Here is a 23,533-nt window from a genome sequence, read left to right as displayed (position 1 = left end):
CATAGCACTTAGCGACATATTGAAATCAGCGAAATATAATCATTCTTTTTGTTATTATTACATGTGCCTGTTTGGACAAGTATCTCCCCTGAAGTCGCGTGAAGCTTTGCTTGCTCTAAATTTCTATAGGTCGTGCCTGCCTAATTAGGACTTTTTTTTTATCACCCCTCGTACCTTCCCAATTCACGTCTCAACTTCCCCTCTATCTCTTCACCCTCTGTTCCTCTCTTCCTCTCGTAAACAACTCTGCTTCACCGGTTCTCCTTTCTTTGCCACAAAATGGCTTCTAACCAACCAACTCTTCTTGAGTACGCGAGATTCTACAATATCGCAGAGGAGTCGACTCGATATTGTCCCGTCAATTATGTAGACGAGACATGTGAGCCAACAACCCCCACTCCCCCTGTTGAGGGTCTCGACCCCGAAAATCCAAAAGAACGCCTCAAGGAAGTCGAACGACGCTTCTGCAACGGGCTCATTATGGAAAGGCTCGCAATTCAGCCTGAGGATATCGAGTTCCTGAGCGGATGTCTCAAGATCAAGCCCATCGAAGGAAACATCTGGCGAGGCATCCTGCCTGAAGTGACAACCTCTGATCTTAAAGGCGAGCCTTATCTCCTCACAGCTGAGGATGAGAGATTGGTCAATTCGTCTGATTTCAACACCACCTTCCCTGAGAGTCCGGCTCTCTCTTCGCCTACCCCTTCGGTTCATCTGGTTGTTCCTAGTGGCCCTGATGTTCCTGTTGTCCCCATCAACACCCGAGCTGTCTTTGATCACTACAATACGGGGATGGTGTCCTGGCCAACCGGTTGGGACAGTTGTACTCTGTCTACCGAGATGCCTGTCGTGTCCAGCAATATTGCTCCCACTCCCACATCCCATCTTACAGGAGACGTCTTGCCCCCAATTGTGGAACCATCTGGGACCGTGCATCAGTTTGTCAGTATTGAGTCTGACCCTGTTCTCTCTATCAAAGAAGAGGAGAGTGAGGCTGACGATGCAAGTGCGCCGAGCACTGAGGTGAGTACTAAATCGATGATTATTGATGCCAGAAGTAGCTAACCAAGAGCAGTATGCCACCGAAAGTGAATTCAGTGCATTTGTTTTTGATAACACCACGCCCGCACCTCCATTGTTCGAAGTCAGTCCATCCAACAAATCGCAACCCACCTTCTATATTGTTTCCCCCAATCTGACCAAAGAAAAAGGTTTCCCCGTTGGCTGGAATGACAGCCAGAAAGCGCAAGTACCCAGAGATTTGAAGGAGGAAAACGGAACGAACGCTTTCTTGGAGTCTGCGGTGGATACAGGCATACATTGTGAACAGAAAGGAATTATGGCCGCTTCTATCAGTAGGATTCATGATGACACACTTGTTGTGAGCAAGGGTACCTGTCCGAGTTCCTCGATAACTCGGCCAGCGGACGATCAAAATACCACTCAGCTAGCACGGGCTTCGCAGAATGCAATCCATAAGCATGTTAATCTCAAAACTTCATACGAGCAACCCGCCAATATTATGGGAACACATGCTTCCTCATCTGTGGACAAAAGAGACTTTTGCGTAGCTCAGCAGGAGCAGTTCCACATGAAACTGGGCTACAAGTCACACTCCATGGGATTCAGAAAGGTCCCCTTCAAGCCTCCGCATGATGTTTCTTCCGTAGATTATAAAGAGACCCCCAAACCTTCCAATGCCGTGTTTGGTGGCCTTGGATCTTTGTCTGTATTTATGCAAACCAGGGGCAGTGACAGAGGAGATGACACTTTGTCGCATGATCCATCATCTGTGTCGCTGTCAGGATCCGCAATAAGTGGACAAGGCGTATTCTCAAATGTCTCTTCACTCGCAGGTGACAGTCCCCCAGGCCCTAATGGGACGGGTCCTCTTCGCAAACCGAGCCCTGAGGTGTCATTGCAGCAAATGGTAACCACCTCGGCATTCCATCCGCCACCGATGTTATTCTTGTCTACCACTCTCTTATCAACTCACCTGTCGGTTATACGAGATATCGAGGGATGGCCAGATAATCCACCCAAATTGATCTACAGGGAGTATGGAGACGCTCTCTCGGATCCCCGAGACCACTGTGATGCAGAAGTCATCCTGACACCGGATACTGGGCTTATTCTGACGACCCCTCAGGAGTTGAGCCAGCGGTATCTTCCAGGGCATGGTCCAAAAGATCCAAGACTCAATGGAATCCAGGGAATGAACTCCCCGCTCAGGGAAAAGATTTTCCGCCTCATGCATCGCTATGCGCTTCTGGTTGTTCTCATCTGCGACCCTGACGGTGACAGCACGGACGTCAGCAGCGATGTGATTCTGGCCGAGATACGGGAACGCAGGTCGCTTGCTCAATTCTGTGACAGCTACTTTGAGGAATTGGCAACAACATTGCTGGTACCGATCCCGAACCACTCGGCATCCATTGTATTGTGGTGTTTCGGTATGGGAAGGCTTCGATACGAATTACTCCCCACTGAAGTCATGGAAAACATCACTGAAGAGGAGTCAGAATATGAAATTGCTCTGCGTGACCTAGGCATTAATCCTTTCGCGGCGCGCCTCATTTTGGATAACATTCGCGTTGGTGGTTTCAACCAAATTCCTGGGTTCAACCTCTACCCACTCCCCCTGCCCTCTCATGAGACAGTTGCCAATGTCAGCACAGATTCAAGGGCCTTCGACGCATTTATGAACATGTCACCCATGGAGCGGGATATGGAATATGGGTCTTTTGTAGGCGAGGGGGTGATGAACAGGGTTTCGGAAATGATTGAATCAATGGCGCACTCGGGCTCCAATGAGACTGAGACCGCGAGTGAGGATACTTACAGTACACAGATCAGCCTTGAGTAGATTGTGTGTGGACATGGGCTTTCATCATTAGCAAGATGGGTAGGAAGATGCAGATATCAACTGTTGCGTGCCGAAAACCAGTATTGATAATTATATTCAGTTTATCAAATGAATACCTCTTATTGCACACCTGGCACACCTGACGGACTTTCAAGATATCTAGAAAGACGCATACTGATAGCACCCAATTGATAATTTGGAAGATAGACTAAAGAAATGGAGAGGAGATGATCAAGTCTGCAATTACCGACTACCCACCTCAGTGTAAGCACTGGGAGAAGGTAAGCCGCAGTTTAATTTAAAAGTACAGTGGACAAAGACATGCAAGACCCAAGGCCAATCCAGCGCTTCAAAAACTCATGCAAAATAGAAAGACAGGCCAAAATAGGAGCAACTGATATGATACTTAAACAATCAAATGTTAAATATCACCCAGTGAGAGCATCCCCATTCGCTATTATTTTTTGTTTCTTTTTGGTTGTTTTTTCTTGATCGGTGTTCTTGAGATCGTTGAGAAAGGTCGAAGCTCATGACGTCGCGTCAATATTATACACATCAGGGGTCTTCCAATATCCCCGTCGCGATTTTACAGCGAAACAGGGGATTGGTGTCGACATGACAGAGGGGTGTTGGATGGCGGCGAAACAAAATCATATAAGAAATATTGTCTTGGTGACTAATTTACTCCTTGATCTTGGCCAGGATACTAGTGTGGCTGTCAGTTGTTGTTCTCAAAACCGAAGAAAGGGAGGGAGGAAACATACTCGTGATCCCGGAACAGGGTGTACTCCTCCTCACCGACCTTGATGGCGTTACCACCGAACTGAACAGAGATACGTTAGCATATATTGTTCGTTGCATTCGCATTCACCGAACGCGGAAATGCGAGGGGGATTATTGGGACCACATACCTGGGGGATGAGGACCTTGTCACCGGCGCTGACACCCATGGGGATACGCTTTCCGTCGCGGTCAATAAGACCGGGGCCAACAGCGAGGACCTGGGCCTCGTTCTGCTCCTTAACGGCAGCCTCGGGGAGGAAGATACCGGAGGCAGTCTTGGCCTCGGGCTTGATGCGCTGGACCAGGACGCGGTCCAGGAGGGGGGCAAGAGACTTGATGTTACGGAGGACAGACTAGAAGGGAAGTGAAGTTAGTGGATTTGTTACTTATGAGGCAGGCGAATTGAATTGGGGATCGCGCGGCGCGGTTTTCGGGTATCCGGGCTCTCGGCTTGAGGGAAGGAAAAGTTGGACGTTGAGGTACTGGTAAGCTCTCCGGGAGTTGGGGAAATACGGAATTCCGGAGTGCGGAATTAATCGGGATATACCACTTACCATTGTGAAGGTGAGGGTGAAGGAGACTGGGAAGATGAAGTTGACGATGGGATGGGGAAGGGAAGAAGATGGATTTGGTCCGGGGGAAGAAGATCTGGACTGGAGAAATTTCCAGAATGCCAAGACCGAACCATGAGCTTCTTTCCGAACAGTCAGTCCTATTTCCCTTTGGACTCTATCGTTCTCTCAAGGAATCAATTACTAGAAATTTATAATCTACTTATCTGTTCATCTTTTAGGTATTCCCTGACATTTTTTTAAATTGAAATGCCGGATGTAGCTGTCCGTCTAGGAAGTTGTATGTTGTACACTCCCTTGATCTACAGCTTTACTTCTACAGGAAAAAGCTTGAACTTGTAATTGTCCATTATCATTGTCATTCCCTTTGTATGCATGAAACGCCATGAGATCCCATTATTCCAAGGGCGAACCCGAAGCTACCATCACAGTAATACGAATCCCATATCAAACTACCATCTTCGGCCACGTCCTCGGCCCCCGTAACCTCCTCCGCGTTGATCATATCCGCCGTAGCCCATTTGACCCTGACCCCCTTGGTTGAATCCTTGACCTTGGGGCTGGCCTCCGAAGCCAGGTTGACCCTGCTGACCACCGGGAGGCATCATCGACTGGGCGTGTTGCATGAAAGCCATAGGATCCATGTTTGATGGGTCCAAGCCCTGGGACATCATGCTGGCAAGCATGCCCTGCATCATATCAGGATTCATATCTGGCATACCGGGCATGCCAGCCATGGGCGGCGCAGCACTAACTGGAGCAGCGGGGCCCGGTGCACCAGGCATCGGGGGCATTCCCATACCCATGAAGGCCTGCATATCGTCCATCTGTTTCTTCTGACTACTAACTTCCTGTCTCAAGCCCTGTTGTTTGAGACAGTATCCTGCCCATGTGAACTCGTCGAATCCGTAGTTGAAATAATCGGAGAGATCTGACCCAGGTCTGCGCCAGGGCTTGTCGTCGGATGGGAAATCGGCATCCATGTCCGTGGACATGATCGGCTTCCCTGTCATAGGGTGAATAGGGTTTGCATTGACGTCGATGGTGGAGCTATGAATGGCTGGATATGCGGAGCCTGGCTTTTCTGAGGAGGGTCTTGCGGCCGTGGCTGGGTGTCCGGGAATCGGAGTCGATGTTTCATATCGAGGAGTCGCGGATGGTGTCGCAGACCCTGTTAACCCGGATGAGTCTGCGGAGGACGGCCGCTGTGGTTCTTGTCGTAAGCTTGCATGGCGCGGGTGGGAGCTAGAAAGATCAGTGAAAGTGCAGGGAGCGCGATGGCAGCTAAACTCACGCTTCGGGAGCTGGTGCGCCTTCAGGTGCCTCTGTGATAATATTGAAGTCGTCCTGCAGATGGAATTAGTAAGGGAAAAATTGCAAGTACGTATAAGCAGGGTGCATACATCGTCTTCCTCTTCCTCTTCTACCTCATCGTCGTCTTCCATGTAATTGTTCTCCTGCGGTTGGCCTGGAGCTGCATTTTGTGTGTGGTTCTGCGATTGCGTTGTCGGCACCGCGTCGACAGGATCATAGAAGTCGTCTTCTTCTTCGTCCATGGTTTCTGAATTTCAATTCTACGGGTAAATGCTGCAGAAAGTTGTATCAAAGAGGATCAAGATCGAAGGTTGCGCGCATGGGAGCCGAGTTTGTCTTGTTTGCAGCGCTGTGTCTTTAGACCATTTCAGAGTTGAAACATACGAAAGGGAGAGGATTGGAATTGAGACACTAAATCAGCTATTTACATACGCAATTGTGAAGGTATTCCTCTATTTTAAATCTACACTTTTTTAATTCTGGTGATCTTGCAGAATATACTCAGAACGCTAGAGATTCAAGGTCACGTGCTAGTCACAAGACGTCACTGGCCGATGTCTTAATTCTCTAATCTCAGTAGTCAAATCTAAGCTAATTGTCTCGCAATTCAAAATGGCAGAAGAAGAGAGTAGAACTTCTACTCCACGGTCCTTCGCTGGCCAAAGCGTCTCCGCGGAGGAGATGCTCAAAGAGCAAACTGTCGGTCTTGTTCATCTATCCGATTTTCGCAAGCGGCGCGCGGATGTTCTAGAGCAAAAAGAACGCGAAGCGCATGACAAGTCTCTGGGACTACTGGCATCTGGTAATTCAAGAAGCGCAACCCCCTCTACAGGCGATGTAACTGACGGGTAAGTCAAGAGCCTCGATTTTTATTTCCGTTCATTTGAGCTGATCGCAGCGCAACAGGTCAACACCTCCCCGGAGTGACGGTCCCGCGAAAAAGAAGAAAAAGAAGGTTTTGGCGAAAAGCAAGCTATCATTCGGTGACGACCAGGATGAAACAGGAGAGGAATCCGCGACAACTCCACGCGACTCAAGCGCATCACGGTCAGGCTCGAAAACACCCGCCGAAGATAGCACTACGCGACGCATGAAAGCAAACCCGAACGCACCACCTCCACCTAAAGCTTTGACAAAAGCAGCCTTGGAAGCTGAAGCGCTGGCTCGCGACACTCTCCGTAAGGAATTCTTGGTCATGCAGGAAGCTGTGAAGAATACCGATATCCTCATTCCATTTGTCTTCTACGATGGAACAAGTATACCAGCTGGAGCTGTAAAAGTCAAGAAGGGCGACCATGTCTGGTTGTTCTTGGATCGGTGCCGAAAGGTTGGTGCTGAGATGGGTGTACGTGGTGCTAGCGGTGCATCCAAGGCCAAGAAAGATAATCGCCGTGAATGGGCACGAGTCAGTGTCGACGACTTGATGCTTGTCAAGGGCGATATTATTGTTCCACATGTAAGTTCACCCGTCGGGATTACCATTGGTCAAGAATGTCATCTAATCTTCACACAGCATTATGAGTTTTACTACTTCATCGCCAACCGAGTACCCAGTCTTTCTCGAGCTGGCGGTTTGCTGTTTGATTATTCAAACAAACCCCCCGTTGCCAAATCCACTGATAATCCGCTGTCCCAACCTAGTGACGATCAACTAGAGGGCGCAGACAAGGATTACTCAGAAACCAAGGTCGTAGATCGACGGTGGTATGAGAAAAACAAGCACATTTACCCAGCCAGTCTGTGGCATGAATATGAACCCGGAAAAGAGTTTGAAGAGAAGATGACTTCAACACGGCGCGATGCTCAGGGAAATACATTCTTTTTCTAGCTCGCTGAAAATATGAAAATAATCACTGTAATAGACAAATACCACATGTTCTCTGTCCAAGTTGTTGTTTCATTACAAGATTGCCTGTCGGGGTTGACTAAACTAATAAAATACAAGGCTAATTCGTGACCTTCAGTTCTTGCTCCCTTGAACCACATCCCATCGCCAGCGACAACATGGATTTTTCTTTAAGATGCAATTCCCTCAAATGTCGGGCAGAATTGAAAGAGAAAGCAGTGGTGACAACCTGCTCGTAGGTATCTCACTCGTGATGCAGCTTAAACGAAAGACTGATGGTTTCAGGCACATCTTCTGTCATGCATGCGCAGATAGCCTTGGGCTCTCTCGCCCAACCACCAGCAGTCGCCACTGTCCTGCGTGTCAGACAGTACTTCTTAATCCAGATGACGCTGTTTCAACGGTCTTGAACCCGACTGAGGACTACAAAACAAGTGTGTTGAGTGGGTTGGATCCAAACACAATCATGGAATGTGCTGGTCGCGCACTTGCATTTTGGGCATATCAAAGTACACAGGAGATGTCCGTATCATTTCCCGATGTAAAATGCCATTAATTATGGGATTGGCCAAGGCTGACTCGAGCAGTTTCTACCAGGAATACCGGGCAAAGTCACTCACAGAGAAGTACGCCAACCTGAACACGCAGATGGACAAAGTCATCCACAACGCCAACACAGAGATCCTGGCACTGCAGAACAAGCTGTCCGGTTGGTCCAGTTGAATCTACTCTTAGAGATCCGACTAACATATGTACTACAGATATGCAGTCAACTCAAGAAGACCTCCAAAAGAAAAACCTCGAATTGAATGATATGTACCGCGACAAGAACAACAAACTTGCTCAAATGACCAACCTCTACAACCTCCTCAAAGCTCGTGCCATGCGATCTCGGATGCAGACTGCAGCTTCAGACACAGTATCCCAAGCTCTATCATCGCTCAATGCCCCTCCTCCTGCCTCGGTTACTCGATCTGATGCCTCAGCACTGCCTTCTGCCCCGATTACACGACATCCAAATACACCCACGTTTCCCGTCAATGCAGATGGAGTTGAGCAACTTCATCGACATCAACGAAGCGGCACTGGTAGTTCCAAAAGGGGAAAGACGAGAACCTCTCGCGAAGCCCCAATGCCTCCCCCTGCTCGGCCAAACTGGGATGGAGGGAATAGTATGTATTTAACACGGTCTCTAAGGCATTCCAGCTAATGTGCCTCTGACTAGATAGAGGTCCAGATCCCACCCTACAACATCGTACCCGACTTCCACGTATTTCTCGGACTCCGACTATCTCCTCCGAGTTTCCTCTTGGGGATGCTATTACACAACGGTTTGGTCGTTGATCGTTTATCTGTTGGTTGGGGTATTTGTATAAATATGGGGCGGTCGTTTCTACTGATATTTCGACTCGGAGTCTGATTTTTTATGTTGAAGCTCTTCGGGCTTGGTATGTAGTACTTGAATGACAATAGCCAATCTCCCATTTTAAACTTGTATCGTATATACAAATAAATTATGTTAATATCTCCCTTTGTAGAGAGAAATAGGTAGGAAGTACGTTACCTCTTCGTGGGAAAGACAAGCAGTCTGATATCTCCAGGCGACATGACACTAGGGCCACGATAAACAAAAGTCACATACGGGAAACATCTCTATATGTATAGACTCAGCTTCACACTCCCCAGTTGAATCACATAGTATGTCTACCTCTGCATATGTGACTTCCCAGTTTTGTTAGACCTGAAGATAGCCAGCGCATGTCTCTTCTATCAGCGAAGCCATCTCCTTGCCTTTTATTTTCTTTACTTTCCTCGTCATCATCACCATCATAACACCTCATCACACAACACTATGTCTGCAAATCATCGTACGTTACACTTTTTAGCTATTTGAGAGTGCTTCTAACTTGCTGCGCGCTTTAGCTTACCGCAGTCTTCAACTGCCCCCGGATGCACCATTTGAGCTGAAGCCCTCGCCAGGCAAAGGATGGGGTGCTTTCGCCACAAAACGGATTAGATGAAGATCCCTCATCTTGAAGGAAAAGCCCCTCCTCGCTGTGCAGAAATCATCTCCTCACACCGTGGAACATGACGTGGCTAAGGCCTTTTTACAGCTGCCACCCGATCAGAAAGCACAATTCGTATCACTTTACACCAATGGATTAGAGCGATATCGATGTATACTTGAGGTTTTAGCTGAAAACGCCTTCCTCCGGAGGGATGGGACGCCAGGCTTTGCGATGTACATCCTTTGCTCGCGATTTAATCATTCGTGTTCGGCCAACGCAACACTTCTAGTCTTCCCAGGGCTATCCATCGAAATTTATGCCACCAAGAACATCGAAGCTGGCGAGGAAATCTACGTGTGCAAGTATCAAGAGCTCAACGCCAAAACTAGACACAAGCGTCATGATCCCTCGGATTTGTGTGCGATTGCAAAGCTTGTCTGCCTGGAACCCCTTTTCAAGAACTTAGCGACCTGAGACGACGATTGATTCGCGGGATACTCTACATTACGCGAGGAGTCGACTTGGACAAGAAAATACGAGCCTCACACTCACCCTTGATTATGGATCGCAGAATGAAAGCTGCTGCTGAAAGCCACAACATACCTCTGACATCTAGTTTTGTCCTGCATCTCCTAATGATTGTCTTGCTTAAAGAAGAGGGCTTGCTAGACAAATGGAAGATGGACAAACTGGAGTTAGGCATGTACCAACTCTTTCCATATTTCAAGGCAGAAGACAACAAGAGAATTGTCGGGATTGCTCTGGCACAGACTACTTAGATCGAAAAATTTGCAGCGGCATTCCAAATGTATGGACGAAAAGATCCTGAGGATACTTCCTTCAACCAACTAGAGCAGCAGCTGAGCCAAAAGTACCAGGCGGGGCAAGATGTGCCACCCTGGTGTTGATTCTTATTTCCGAGATTCTTTCTTATTTTTTTCTGCTTTAAAGTGACGTATCAGTCAATTTTTTCCATGTGTCTTGAAATTCTTATGGTATCACACTACATTTGTGTAGACCTACAGCTAGCAATCAAAAAAGCCTTGTTTTGATCGTTTCCATTTCCTTCAAGATATTTTGCTGGAGCAGTATTGATATGCAATACAATTTTGCTGAGTGCAGCGAATAAAATGCTATACACTCTATAATATAGAGTACTATGGGGTAGGTAGTGCAGATATAGATCTCGGGTGTAAAACTTCATATCAACAGAGGTTATAGTGGTGAGACCCTAATCTAGCAGGAAAGAGGGGCTTTAAAGCTTATTTTGATTTAGAGGCTTTAATAGCAAGGTACCTATAACCTGAGAGATCTAGAAGGTTACTATGAAACAGAATTCCCTAGAAAAACTCTGTAGATGCGTGAGAAAGAAAGAAGCTATCTACACTACTAAAGACTCAAGTGTTAGGAATAAACAGGGAAATCACATGGTTTATGATAGCCATGCTGCGTAACGAAAGTTAAAAATAAACAACATAGCTTTTTCAGTTAGACTGTAAGGTCTGCAGGCAAAAGTTCAGGCAAAAGTTCAGGCACCAACGTGTGATATAGACCTTCCCTTTTGAAAAAGCATATGTTCCTATAAATGTCAGACAAACAACTACTTTTCAATCGACAATCCGGTCAGTGGCTGATTGGATTCCTCTGCTAGTATGCACTCCCCCCCCGCTAGTCGGAGCTCGAGTCCTTCAGTCCATGATTAAAATTCTTTAAAAAAAGAAACATGCTAACCTATCCTGCAAAATGGATAGGCGTGACCTGGGCACAGTGTACTGAGCTGCGATTCTCAATTTTTGTTTTTTTTTTAGATCAGCCTACTTATATGTTTTTCTCTTGCTCGCTTTATTCATTACTTCTTTTCACCTAGGTCTAGGAAACCAAGGCCAGTCTGCACATGAAAATATTCACCGAAGAGAGAATAGTTTGGAAAAAGGCTAGCCTTCACTAATACATGCGCCTCCACCTAGTTCACTTAAACCAATCAAAACCCACTCTCCATTACAAACTTTTGAATTGGTGCAGGGGTGAAATGGCGGTTGTGCTCATCTGTGAACTGGCTAATACGTGCGGATTCCTCTTGGGGATCGCAAGAACACCGATTTCCAAACAAGGATTATTGCGGGTTATGTTGATAGATTTTACCTTTTGGCTGGTCAAGCAGCCCTCCGAATGCCTAGGTTGAGACAGATGAGGCTTGTGACGAATACTTCCCGGGACACACATTCGAGTATGATGTGCAAGCGGGAAGGGCGAAGCTCAACTAGAGCAATGAAGACATATCAGACCCATGTGAAAGCAAAGCCTCGGTAAGGGTATACAAGGCTAAGCGCATATATCAGCCGACTGAGCGGGTCTTCAAGATTTGGAGAAAAGTTGCCCTTCAACACATTGGAAGTGAACTCAAGGTTGAATTTAAAAAGTGGGGAAAATGGAAACTTGAATGAGTTCAAGATTTCAGTGTGATATACCGCTAAAATATATTATCATCAAGAGGTCTATACTCTATATGTTACAACATTATAGTTCTTTGTTCCCCTTAAAAACTTCGAGGATGATACAAGTCCAGCCAGAGAAACTTCGATGAATCCAAAATTGCCCACACCCTCTCCTCTCAAAATTCTCCCTCGAATACAAACTTCAACACAATACCACCGCCAATGACTATAGAACTCAACACAGGAAGACTAATGAGCCCAGCAACGCTGAAAGGAACCAAAGCCATCTGTTCCTCCGGCTTTAGCATCGCTGACTTGAAAAACCAAGGAGACGTAACACCCAGCCATGTCATAACCCAGCAAAAGCCAAGGATCCTTTGCCATAGTGGGGGCAAGCCAGCATTGTCCTGGGAACCTCGCGTTCGTTTCCAGAGAGCCAGGACACCGTCTTCAATCATATAACCGAAAACAAAAGAGAGGAAGAAGGACATAGTCCCCATTTCCCATGGTGAAATGTTTCGCACAGTGTCGACTACTACGTGGATTAAGCCGGAGAAAAAGAAAACGATGAAAACGTTGGTGTATCGTTCGATGAACGATGATCTGGGTAGGCCGAGGACATCACGCGCAAGAAAGTTGCTAGTCGACGTGAGAGGAATTCGTAGCATCTGATGCCAGAATTTTCTATGAGAACCACGAAGTTTAGATCTAATCAAACCAACGAATATAAGTACAACTTACCCCCAGAAATTCCGTAGTGTATATATATCTTTCATTCTCCCAACAAGTGGCGGGCTGTTCGAGGGAGGATCCCCCAGGCTCACAAAGACGATCGCAGAGACGCGGTAGTAAAAGCCCATGAGGACCCGAAGCAGAAATAACCAAGTAAAAAGCATCTGAATAGCCTCTGCTATCCTCCCTAGCCCCGGCATATAGCCAGAAGAAATTGAAGTTGAAGATTGTTCCTCTTGGTTCTCCATAGCTTGTCTAGATGCCAATACAGTAATTGTATCTATAGCTAGAAACTGCCAGACAGCAATAGCACTTTCTCTAATCAAGAAGCGACCTCGCGGGATCACTTTCGAATCTCTCTTGCTGTAGTATTCTTGGAAAGGCGGAATATTCTTCGCTTGTCGAGGTGTGTTGATCGCGCGTGAGCATGTGATTAGTTGAAAAGCTTCAAATAGTCGAGATAAAAAGCTTTTTTGCTTTCCATTAGCATCGACGAAGTCGCTCCCAGCTTGTGGCTTGATCAATAGAAGTTCCAGAGCTGTGAGGATGAAGGTTGCACTGTTTCCAATGAGAAAGGTCGATGGGTATACCGGTGTGTGAATAGGGTACATCATTTGGGAAACGAGCCATATCATAACTGGTATAGACAAATAACGTAGAGTTGACCTTTTGGGTGTTGTGATTAGGAGGACAGTGGGGATGAGACACTGGAGGGCGAAGAGAGCGAACAACCGCCCGTTCGATTGATATTCAGCCATGACGGTTGGGGATAAAAGAAAGCGGCGGGTTGCTGTTTCGGGTTCATTTGTTGAAATAGTACAGATGAATAAAACTATACTTGCATGTATAGAATGAGTTCGATTCTTCCAAACATGATACTATGGAAGACTAGAAGTCGTACTAGAAGAAAATTGTAAAGCTGTCGAAACTCGCCAAACTTAGAATAAAGCCCATATTTAAGGACTTCTAATCCTGTAATCCATATTCGATTTGTAATAGAATCACAAAGAATCTTGGAAAGATAAAGAGAATGACATCGGAGTTCGGCTGAAAATACTTAAATGCAGACCAAAGTAAAATCCCTGCAACACAATGCACTTTACATGCAGAGAAAGGCGTAAATTGGGGGCCCAGTATGTATAATTAGGGGCCGTCGGATTGATTTACATGATATTAATTAGTGAATTGGGGCGTTTGCGTAAGCCCGTGGTGGGCCCCGATGCTTTGACCTTTAAAATATCACCCGTAGACGCCAATGTTATATAAGTATATTTTTACTATGGTCGTATTATCGACCATTTGCGTTCCTGGCTAAGGAATTGACGGCTCCTACAATTCTAAAACCTTCAGGTTAAGGAAACCGGATATCCGTGTCTGCAAAGTAGCCGCATTTTTCAAGTAACTTTTGGCGGCTGATGGTGCTAACCCGAATCGATCTATATATATACGCCTAGATTAAATATCCAACTCCTCCTTTCAAGGTTGAAACACTCTTAGTGTTTCGTGTTCACCGCTTCTCTATTCCGGGGGTAGTTAATATGTGGTAGGCCTTGTTTCCTGGATTAATTTGTGTCTTACGATTATCTTGCAAAGACGCTATAGCCTGATAATCTTTATGGAAGAGTCGACCTATATTTGTGAGATGTATGGCTTTAAGGTGGAAATCTGAGCCATCACCTGGCCCTCATGGATAGACGAGTTTATGTTCTATTCTTTGCATTTATCAGTTCGCATATATGTGTACGGAGTACTACATACACGATATCGCACTTATTCGGTGAATATATACATACGAAATACTCCGCACCTGATATCGCATTTATTCGGCGAATATATATATATACATTAGTCGTGACGTCATGAATAGCCGCCAGATGTGAGGACAGGGCGTTAAACATTCGCCACTGTGTACTAACAAGTGAGCATGCTGCAGTCATTACTTTGTAATTTATACCGTGTCAAATAATATGTTGATCTTGTAGTGACCCGTATGAAATCGAGCAAGATATATACTTGATTACAACTGAAAATGACCTTGCCTTATGTACCATATAGTAGGATCTTCTAAGCGTGTAGCAATATATATCTCTAGTCCTGGCCAACCCATTTCGAACCCGTAGAATGATTATTCCCATATTCCAACAATATACCAAATGTAAACTCTACATAGGTTTCCCAATTCTAGTAAAATAGAACCTGGCTTCTTTTATGTTGTGGCCGAGGCACACATGACCTGTCAATATAAAACGCGTATCCCAAGTAAAGAAGAACATGTCCGCAACAAAGAAATCCCCTGTCAGATATACCGCCAAGCAACCTGTTAGTTCCATAGTTTATACTAATTGCATCCCGCTATGACGGCCGCTTGCAGCCTTTGAAATTATGTTACACAAGTATGTTGTATGTAGGTACCATGCCAACGCCGTCCGCCACCCCTTACAAAAAAGAGCAACCTACATATGTTGTACAACGAAGAAAGCACATGTTATGTCCCAATAAACCACCTTCCAACCCTAACCCAAGCACTATAGACACTAATCCTCTTTCAATATAAGAACAAGTTAGCCCCCGCTCGTCCGATGCTTATCTTGCCCTAATCTCGGGGCAACGGAAGGGTTACGTCCACACACCTCGGTATGAAGCCCAGCTCCAGCACGGTCCCTACTTTATCCTAGGATCTGATCGCGGGACCTGAAGCCGTTATCGATCAGTGCAGAAGCTCGGGAAGAGCTTGTGTGGAGTCTCTGGTGCGGGAGCTTGTTTGGTTTCCTGGAACCTGGAGATGAGCTTATTCAAAATTACAGGCCGTATGCATGTGTATTAATTACCCTGGTATTTTTGGACATTGATTTTTTTTCATCTCCATTTTTCACATGTTCATTTTCCCACTAGACATATTATATACAATACCTAGGTGCCTACATAGGTATACTATCGATGTTTCAAATCTACTGGATTTATGTTTACATATAAAACAATTCTGGGACAATAAATGCCTATCATTGATATTATCCGACGGGACATCACACGATCTAAATCCGTCAGGAGTGAACATAGGAAAATGAAATCTAATCAACGGAGAATCATGTACGTCGGCACCAGAAGGACCGGGTCTTTTCGCCCGGGCGGGAAGTAACGCCATACCCTCAGCAAAATAGGACAGACGCCGGGGTGACATCTACATCCGCAGACCTCCCCCGGAATCCCGCAAAAAACAAGTCATATCATGCCATGCATTATACCACAAACCGATGCAACGGACACACGCTGCAAAGAACAAACATCAAATAAGGATTAAACAGTTTAAGCGCCGAATTCCTTGACGTCGCTCTTCTTGCCCAGGAGGGCAAGGGGGACGATGCCGCTGACGTGCATCTCCGGTCCGTAGACGTGCATGTCGAGGCCAAGCTCGATACCGACGGACTTGATGTTCTTGAGACCCTCCTGGTAGTTGGGGCCGGCACGGCGGACCCAGATCTGGACCTTGTGCTCGTTGAGGACGGTAGCGACCTCGCGGATAGCGCGGATGACACCCTTGAAGGTGCTGGCCACGTTGGTGAAGTTGGCAATACCGCCACCGATGAAGAGGACCTTGCCCTCGGGGTGGGTGGGGGCACGCAGCATCAGGTCTAGCACGGTGCGGGCGTAGTTGAAAGTCTGGGTCTCGGTGGGGGCACCAGAGTACTCGCCGTAGTTGGCAAGCTCGCTGACGAAACCAGCGGAGGCAATGGCATCGGCGTAAACGACGGAAGCACCACCACCAGCGACAAGGGTCCACACGCGGCCGCTGGAGTTGAGGACAGTCAACTTGAGGGAGGCACCGGTCTTGGCATCCATGTCGGAGATGAACTTCTCCTCCTTGGACAGCTCACGACCGAAGGGGGCGGGGAACTCCATCGGCGGGCCAGCGTCGATACTAACCTTGCCATCAGCCGAGGCGAGGATAGGGGAGCCCAGGGCAGCGGGGCTGCGAGCAACGGCCCACTTGGTACCGCACTCGAACTCAGCAGTCTGGTCGAGCTTGGCGGCCAAATCCAAGAAGTGAACATCGGCGGAGGTGGCGTCAGCGTTGGGGATGACAACCAGAGGGTTGATCTCGAGGTAGGTGAACTGGCAGTCAACGTAGACGGCGTAAAGGCGAGAGATGAAGTCAACCAGGACATTGTGGACACCCTTGGGGACCTTGCTCAGCAAGGTCGCGGCGATCTCCTCATTGGAGGGGTACTGCTTGAGGTTGACGGGGATCAACAGCTTCTCGGCCTTAGCATCGACATCACCGACGTCAACACCACCCTCGTGAGTGAAGAGGATCCAGTCACCCTAGATATTGAACCATTAGCTTTCAGTTCTTCCAAATATTTTTTTTTTCTTCAATTGCACCTATCGAAACTGCGGGGAAAGCTTACCTCACGAACGGAGTTGATGTTGATGTAGTATTCGGTCTCCTGGGGGTGGGGAACGAAAGGCTCAACCAGGAATTGACGGAGAACACCAGTGACGGTCTCAACCACAACATCCTTGGTGGCACGAGCCTCAATCCAGTCGCGGGCCTCGGTCCAGGTCTTGTTCAAGGCGAGCAGACCGCTCTTACCACGACGCTTGATCAATTGATCGGGTTTGGCGACAAACTTAGCGCCGGGGGTCAGAAGCCAAGGGAAGGAGACCTCAGCCTGATCAAGGACATCCTTGACGGCCTTGTCATCGGGGAAGTGAAGGGAGGCGAGGCGAGCAGGAGGGTTGTGAGTTGCGGAGGCAGGGAGAGGAGTAGGCTTAATCACGGGAGCGCGAGTGAGGTGGTAATTGAGGATGGCCTTGCCGTCGGCCTCGAGGATAGATTTGGCGGACATGATGTGATGTGATGTGAATTAAGGAAAAGATGAGAGAAAGAAGGAAGGAGGAAAAGGAGGGGGGTATTTTTGAACTGAAGGTAAGAGAGGAGTTAGGAAAAAGGTGGGAAGTGGTTTTGGAGTGTACTGTAGTGTACGGCGTACAACAAAAAAAAAAGTTGTTCTGGATATTACAGCGTACAATTCGGTAGGTCCCCACCTTGTTGAGGAACTGACCAGAACGGAAAGAACCCCAAAGGAGATAAAATGAAAAAAAATGAAAGGATGGCTCTTCGTTGGGAAATTCTCCACAATTAGTACGGAGTACTTACTGGGTACATCTAGTGGCGCCACATATGCTATTTAAATCTATGTAAATCTATGTAAATCAATGTACTTCGAGGTTACTTCTTCCCCGATACCGCTGACCGAATGTTCAAATGTTGAGAGTTCGGATTGACCTAGTCTGGATGTTTTTCTACTCCGTATACTCCGTATACTATAAACTATATCATGTTGACTCTGGATAAACCGGGATTTACATTCGGGGATTTTATTACAATGCCCCCGAGGTCTACGAAGTGTATACCCCGATATTTTTAATATTTTTAATAAATTAATATTGTTATTTGGAATTGAGCATTAGTATAGTGTACATATTACTCTGTAGATATATAGTATGAATTCAATACTATATAGGATAGAGAAAGACTATATACGAACATCAAAGATATGTATACTATAGAAGTACATAGTATAGTAAAAAAGTGTTATCTACATATGCACATAATTCAAATGCAAAAATACATTACCTTGGTAACATGTGAAGATCATCCCCCGTAATCTTTCAGTAATGTGGATAACAGTATCGTCAGTACCCGGTACTTTGGGGACTGCCAAGTGTTGAGCTGTTTTCGATCCAGCGGTCTGGGACGAGCTGTACGGTGTATCTGCGAGTACTCCGAGTATCTCACCCCGCGGATTTTTCTCAACAGCTCTGCTTCTTCTCCTTCTCCTTCTGTACTACCTCTTCCTCCTTTCTTCATTTCTTCTAATTTCTCAGCGGCTTGTTTAATCCCATAAAGTGAGTTCCTTCTTTTTTTTTTTTTTTTTTCTCTTCTATCCATTGCTATTCAGCATACCCGCCCTCCAGCACGACCGTCTTTACAATTGCCTGCATCATTGGACAATTGCTTCGGAATCCAAAAACTTGCATGCTAATTGCCCGCCTAGATTCATCATGCCCTCTACTCTTTCCGCCGGCAACGGCGTGCAGTCTGCCAACGACAACATCACCCGCTTCGCCCCTCCTAGCCGTGTCCTCACGCCCTCCCAACACAGCCTTTTCCACAACAAGACACGATGCTTCGTGTAGTAAGTCATTGGATTCTCTATCTATTGACTTCGACTTTGAAACTAACCAGAGACTAGTGGTATGCAACCCCGAGCCGTGCAGGGCATGCTCGACTTTGATTTCATCTGCAAGCGCTCGACTCCTTCCGTAGCCGGTATTATCTACACCTTCGGTGGTCAGTTCGTCAGCAAGATGTACTGGGGCACCAGCGAGACCCTCCTTCCTGTCTACCAGGATGTTGAGAAGGCCATGGCCAAGCACCCCGACGTTGACACCGTTGTCAACTTCGCCTCTTCTCGTTCCGTCTACACCTCCACCATGGAGTTGATGGAGTACCCCCAGATCCGCTCCATCGCCATTATTGCCGAGGGTGTGCCCGAGCGTGTAAGTTCCCCCGAATTCCCCGTGTTATATAGGATGTAGTGCTGACGACTACCAAAAGCGTGCTCGTGAGATTATGGTCACCGCCCAGGAGAAGGGTATCACCATTATTGGCCCCGCCACCGTTGGTGGTATCAAGCCCGGTGCTTACAAGATCGGTAACACTGGTGGTATGATGGATAACATCGTCGCCTCCAAGCTGTACCGCAAGGGTTCCGTCGGCTACGTCTCCAAGTCCGGTGGTATGTCCAACGAATTGAACAACATTATCTCCCAGAACACCGACGGTGTGTTCGAGGGTGTTGCCATTGGTGGTGATCGTTACCCCGGTACTACCTTCATCGATCACTTGCTCCGCTACCAGGCTGAGCCCGAGTGCAAGATCCTTGTCCTGCTCGGTGAGGTCGGTGGTGTTGAGGAGTACCGGGTGATCGAGGCTATCAAGAACGGCACTATTACCAAGCCCATCGTTGCCTGGGCTATCGGAACTTGCGCTAGCTTGTTCAAGACCGAGGTCCAGTTCGGTCACGCCGGTGCCTCCGCCAACTCCGATCTTGAGACTGCCGTCACCAAGAACAAGGCCATGCGTGAAGCTGGTATCCACGTTCCCGAGACCTTCGAGGAACTCCCCCAGACCCTCAAGCAGGTCTACGACGCTGAGCTCCAGAAGGGCAACATCACCCCCGCCCCCGAGCCCGTTGTGCCTAAGATCCCCATCGACTACGCCTGGGCCCAGGAGCTCGGTCTCGTCCGTAAGCCCGCTGCCTTCATCTCCACTATCTCCGACGACCGTGGCCAGGAGCTGCTCTACGCCGGTATGCCCATCTCCGATGTCTTCAGAGAGGATATTGGCATTGGTGGTGTCATGTCTCTCCTGTGGTTCCGTCGCCGTCTGCCCCCCTACGCCAGCAAGTTCCTCGAGATGGTCCTCATGCTGACTGCCGATCACGGTCCCGCCGTCTCCGGTGCCATGAACACCATCATCACCACCCGTGCTGGCAAGGATCTTATCAGCGCTCTCGTTTCCGGTCTGCTGACCATTGGTTCTCGTTTCGGTGGTGCCCTGGATGGCGCCGCTGAGGAGTTCACCAAGGCCTTCGACAAGGGTCTAAGCCCCCGTGACTTCGTCGACAGCATGCGCAAGGAGAACAAGCTCATCCCCGGTATTGGCCACAAGGTCAAGTCCCGCAACAACCCCGATCTCCGTGTCGAGCTTGTTAAAGAGTTCGTCAAGAAGCACTTCCCCAGCACCAAGCTGCTCGACTACGCTATCGCTGTTGAGACCGTCACCACCTCCAAGAAGGACAACCTGATCCTCAACGTCGACGGCTGTGTCGCTGTCTGCTTCGTTGACCTCCTCCGCAACTGCGGTGCCTTCTCCCCCGAGGAGTGCGAGGACTACATGCGCATGGGTGTCCTCAACGGTCTGTTCGTTCTCGGCCGTTCCATTGGTCTCATTGCCCACTACCTCGACCAGAAGCGTCTGCGCACTGGTCTCTACCGTCACCCCTGGGATGACATCACCTACCTCCTCCCCACCCTGCAGAAGGGCGGTGCCGAGGGCCGTGTTGAGGTCAACCTGTGATTTTGTTTATGACGTTTTGCAGCGCCGTCCGCTGGCATATAGTCCGTCCGTTCAGGACGGTGGAGTTCGGATGGTTCATCCCTTGGTTTTTCTTTTTTTATGTTTTCTGAGCAGTTATGTGTATCGATGTACCTGCGTTCATGTGGCATGACCAAGTTGACGGGTTGACACTCAAGAAGGGTGCAACCCGGCTACAGATCTGATTTAATTCGTTTTGCAGTAGATGATTAGACCTTTTGGGAAATAATGAACGTGCCCTTTCCGCATGATACTTTTCCAGTCTACTCTGTAGCATTCTATCATAGTTTAGGTATTCAAAGCTAAGTCATGTTGTAGTGTTGTAGTGTTCCTAACGTTCTTTTTCTCGATGGGCCGTGCACTCGATTAGGAAATATCCTTATCGCTTATCAGCCGCAATCTTTTCTAGCCTCAATCTCAGCTTCAAGGTTCACCCACCTTACATTCCGTACCCAGGAAGCCACATCTACACCCAGCTCTCGTACAATCCGAACCAGCCATACAGTACACTATCCGTATTGCTTCTAAGGCCCGCCTTCTCTCACCCACACCAATCACCAACCAAATACAATCACACCACCGCCATGGTCCGCCTCAAAAGCCGCTACCTCCTCGTGGACATCCTCTATCCAGACCCTAAAACCTGGCCCGCAACCTCAACAACCAAACCACACAACCCCCAACTAGCAATCCACTCTCCCACCTCCGACGCGCTGACCCAAGGCTTCCTAGCCAAGATGATCCGCGAGTCCGTCGCAGAGCTATACGGCGACTGGGGAATCGGCAAGCTAGGCGGTGCTAACGCAGGCGGAATAACCAGTAAGTCTCGTTTCTATTTTCCATGCCCATCTCTACCCCTCCCCCATCTGCCCATGCATCCATCCTCACAAAACCACCCACTAAACAACACTACAGTAAAATACCTCTCACCAGCAACATCCACCGCGATAGTACGCTGTCCACGTGCCGCCTTCCGCATTGTCTGGTCAGCACTTACATATATGTCCGGCGTGCCGGAGCCATCGAATGGTCCCAAACGCGCGGGGACGGGACGCGAGCGTGGATGTGTATTCCGCGTGATTCGGGTTTCGGGGACGATGCGGAAGGCGGAGGAGGAGGCTATTCGGAGGGCGAGGAGGGAGATTGTTAGGGTTAAGGATGCGGAGGAGAAGGGGGTCCTTGGGGGGTTGGTTGGGGCGGGGTCTGTTGTTGATTGTGTCATGGATGTAAGTGAGGATGAGGGGATGGGTAGTGGGGATGATTGAGATTGGATTGGATGAGGTAGTGTTCCAAGGTTGTATTGTACATTGTTTTACTTTAATGAGATACCCTAGTTTTTGGTGCGTTAGGTTATGCTTGCATGGTTATTTCGGCTATCGTACATTTATCGTATTATATTTGACGTTTGACGTTTAGAATGGCTGGAAGGAGGTCGATAGAACAGGATGATTACTTGCGGCGCACCCGCACACCACTGTCTGGCAGATCCTTCTTCCACTTCTCCAGTTCCTCGTCGAAGTCATGTCCATCATCCATGTCGTAGTCATTCTCCTCCTCCCCTCCATCCGCCGCACCGGTTTTCTCGACCTGGCTCGCCGCATTGCGCACACGAACTTCCTCTTCTAAATCCTTCTCTTCCTGCTCATCGTATGCATCCTTAGCATCGATCCAACGTTCCTGAACATCCCGCACGTCTGTGACACCCATGCCTTCCCGAACAGCCACTTGCCAGACAGTATCATTGGCGCCCTCAGCAGGACCAAAGGCATATCCAGAGGCACGGTCGATGGCGCGCAGGAGACTCATCATACTTTTTTTGTCCTCGACGGCCAGCGTCTCGAAGGCAACGAGTCCGAATTCCTCGACCAGGTCGATGATGGTCTGGTTTAGCTTGCCGAATTTCTCGTGGGAGAATCGCGAAGACTCGGTTTCCAGCTCTGGGAGCAGATAGGAGAGGTCTTGTACTTCGGTATAGTAATCTAGATTGAAAGGGAGCGGGGCGTAGTTGGCGAGGTTGTCGATTTTGGTGAGAACGTTTAGGTGTGGGAGGTCGAGTTGGAGCATGGCGCGGAGAGAGAGGAGGAGGGCGGAGATATACATTGAGGGGAGGGTGAGCGTATAAGAGTCAACGAGATGAACGACGACCAACTGTTTTATAAAGAGCTTGGTTAGCTGTGTCTCCTTTGTGTTGTGCTGGAGGTTCTGTTGCCACTAACCCGGATGCCCATCTTCTGGATCTTGTAGATGATATTGCGCAGTGAGGCGTGGTGTGTAAATATCTCGACTTGGCCGGGACAGTCGAAAAGGATATAATCATCTAACAATTCATCCAAACCCAGTTAGAAATACATAGGGCCGGCCAGGACATATCAGACATACCGCCAAGTTCCTTCAGTCCGTTTTCCAGCCAGTCGAAGTTGTGTTCAAGCTCTTCCAGAGCATATAAGACTCCGCCATTCGGGCCTAACTTGTCCTCCTCCATAATAGTCTCCAGAGTAACTAGGTCACGAACGTCCAGCGCGCATGGATACGATGTCTTGTCGTTGGCGGGGTCAAGGTTGACGACAGAGCATTTCCGGCCGATTGCGCCTAGGAATTGATGCATGCCATTGCAGTAGGTGGACTTGCCAGCGCCCGGTGGGCCAATCACCAGCTGTGCAAAGGGCATCTTGTCAATATTACGAAGATGTGAGGAGCTGTCTTTGTGCTGAGAACAAATGATGTCAAGCAGTTTGGTCTTTTTTCCTTATCGATGTATCGCGGGGAATCAGAGAGCGGTGACGATGGCAGAAAAGGACACGGCCAAAGGCCC

At 48.1% G+C, this 23,533-nt stretch overlaps 12 protein-coding genes across 12 annotated transcripts; 7 read left to right on the top strand and 5 right to left on the bottom strand.

The window, feature by feature from the left end:
• Positions 1-279: 279 nt before the first annotated feature.
• On the top strand, positions 280-2,866 carry N7479_004989 (uncharacterized protein; the record flags this gene model as incomplete). Its single annotated transcript, XM_057252686.1, has 2 exons — positions 280-1,023; positions 1,076-2,866. The coding sequence occupies 2 exons, from the start codon at positions 280-282 to the stop codon at positions 2,864-2,866; spliced, it is 2,535 nt and encodes an 844-aa protein (XP_057112011.1).
• A 681-nt stretch (positions 2,867-3,547) lies between these two features.
• Positions 3,548-4,206, bottom strand: N7479_004988 (co-chaperone GroES family protein; the record flags this gene model as incomplete). Its single annotated transcript, XM_057252685.1, has 4 exons — positions 3,548-3,572; positions 3,631-3,689; positions 3,778-4,002; positions 4,204-4,206. The coding sequence occupies 4 exons, from the start codon at positions 4,204-4,206 to the stop codon at positions 3,548-3,550; spliced, it is 312 nt and encodes a 103-aa protein (XP_057112010.1).
• A 467-nt stretch (positions 4,207-4,673) lies between these two features.
• fip1 (cleavage polyadenylation factor subunit FIP1) lies at positions 4,674-5,777 on the bottom strand (the record flags this gene model as incomplete). Its single annotated transcript, XM_057252684.1, has 3 exons — positions 4,674-5,466; positions 5,516-5,568; positions 5,625-5,777. 3 exons carry the CDS (start codon positions 5,775-5,777, stop codon positions 4,674-4,676), a joined length of 999 nt encoding a protein of 332 aa, XP_057112009.1.
• Positions 5,778-6,147: 370 nt separating this feature from the next.
• On the top strand, positions 6,148-7,363 carry N7479_004986 (FAM50/XAP5 family protein; the record flags this gene model as incomplete). The annotated part of the gene is made up of 3 exons (XM_057252683.1): positions 6,148-6,383; positions 6,442-6,991; positions 7,049-7,363. The coding sequence occupies 3 exons, from the start codon at positions 6,148-6,150 to the stop codon at positions 7,361-7,363; spliced, it is 1,101 nt and encodes a 366-aa protein (XP_057112008.1).
• A 193-nt stretch (positions 7,364-7,556) lies between these two features.
• On the top strand, positions 7,557-8,725 carry N7479_004985 (uncharacterized protein; the record flags this gene model as incomplete). The annotated part of the gene is made up of 4 exons (XM_057252682.1): positions 7,557-7,903; positions 7,969-8,090; positions 8,143-8,553; positions 8,607-8,725. The coding sequence occupies 4 exons, from the start codon at positions 7,557-7,559 to the stop codon at positions 8,723-8,725; spliced, it is 999 nt and encodes a 332-aa protein (XP_057112007.1).
• A 508-nt stretch (positions 8,726-9,233) lies between these two features.
• Positions 9,234-9,402, top strand: N7479_004984 (uncharacterized protein; the record flags this gene model as incomplete). Its single annotated transcript, XM_057252681.1, has 2 exons — positions 9,234-9,249; positions 9,305-9,402. The coding sequence occupies 2 exons, from the start codon at positions 9,234-9,236 to the stop codon at positions 9,400-9,402; spliced, it is 114 nt and encodes a 37-aa protein (XP_057112006.1).
• A 548-nt stretch (positions 9,403-9,950) lies between these two features.
• N7479_004983 (uncharacterized protein) lies at positions 9,951-10,169 on the top strand (the record flags this gene model as incomplete). Its single annotated transcript, XM_057252680.1, has 1 exon — positions 9,951-10,169. One exon carries the CDS (start codon positions 9,951-9,953, stop codon positions 10,167-10,169), a length of 219 nt encoding a protein of 72 aa, XP_057112005.1.
• A 1,832-nt stretch (positions 10,170-12,001) lies between these two features.
• On the bottom strand, positions 12,002-13,315 carry N7479_004982 (wax synthase family protein; the record flags this gene model as incomplete). The annotated part of the gene is made up of 2 exons (XM_057252679.1): positions 12,002-12,509; positions 12,567-13,315. 2 exons carry the CDS (start codon positions 13,313-13,315, stop codon positions 12,002-12,004), a joined length of 1,257 nt encoding a protein of 418 aa, XP_057112004.1.
• Positions 13,316-15,860: 2,545 nt separating this feature from the next.
• On the bottom strand, positions 15,861-17,404 carry aclA (putative ATP citrate lyase subunit (Acl); the record flags this gene model as incomplete). The annotated part of the gene is made up of 2 exons (XM_057252678.1): positions 15,861-16,877; positions 16,964-17,404. 2 exons carry the CDS (start codon positions 17,402-17,404, stop codon positions 15,861-15,863), a joined length of 1,458 nt encoding a protein of 485 aa, XP_057112003.1.
• Positions 17,405-18,623: 1,219 nt separating this feature from the next.
• N7479_004980 (uncharacterized protein) lies at positions 18,624-20,703 on the top strand (the record flags this gene model as incomplete). Its single annotated transcript, XM_057252677.1, has 3 exons — positions 18,624-18,757; positions 18,815-19,121; positions 19,180-20,703. The coding sequence occupies 3 exons, from the start codon at positions 18,624-18,626 to the stop codon at positions 20,701-20,703; spliced, it is 1,965 nt and encodes a 654-aa protein (XP_057112002.1).
• Positions 20,704-21,305: 602 nt separating this feature from the next.
• Positions 21,306-21,986, top strand: N7479_004979 (Rpp14/Pop5 family protein; the record flags this gene model as incomplete). The annotated part of the gene is made up of 2 exons (XM_057252676.1): positions 21,306-21,540; positions 21,637-21,986. The coding sequence occupies 2 exons, from the start codon at positions 21,306-21,308 to the stop codon at positions 21,984-21,986; spliced, it is 585 nt and encodes a 194-aa protein (XP_057112001.1).
• A 184-nt stretch (positions 21,987-22,170) lies between these two features.
• N7479_004978 (GTPase GPN2) lies at positions 22,171-23,389 on the bottom strand (the record flags this gene model as incomplete). Its single annotated transcript, XM_057252675.1, has 3 exons — positions 22,171-22,869; positions 22,938-23,038; positions 23,101-23,389. 3 exons carry the CDS (start codon positions 23,387-23,389, stop codon positions 22,171-22,173), a joined length of 1,089 nt encoding a protein of 362 aa, XP_057112000.1.
• Between the last annotated feature and the right edge of the window lie 144 nt (positions 23,390-23,533).

Source organism: Penicillium vulpinum, assembly GCF_028829585.1.
Source record: "Penicillium vulpinum strain IBT 29486 chromosome Unknown utg000002l_segment0_segment0, whole genome shotgun sequence".
Classification (NCBI taxonomy): Eukaryota; Fungi; Ascomycota; class Eurotiomycetes; order Eurotiales; family Aspergillaceae; genus Penicillium; species Penicillium vulpinum.
This window is presented reverse-complemented; position numbering and strand designations above follow the sequence as displayed.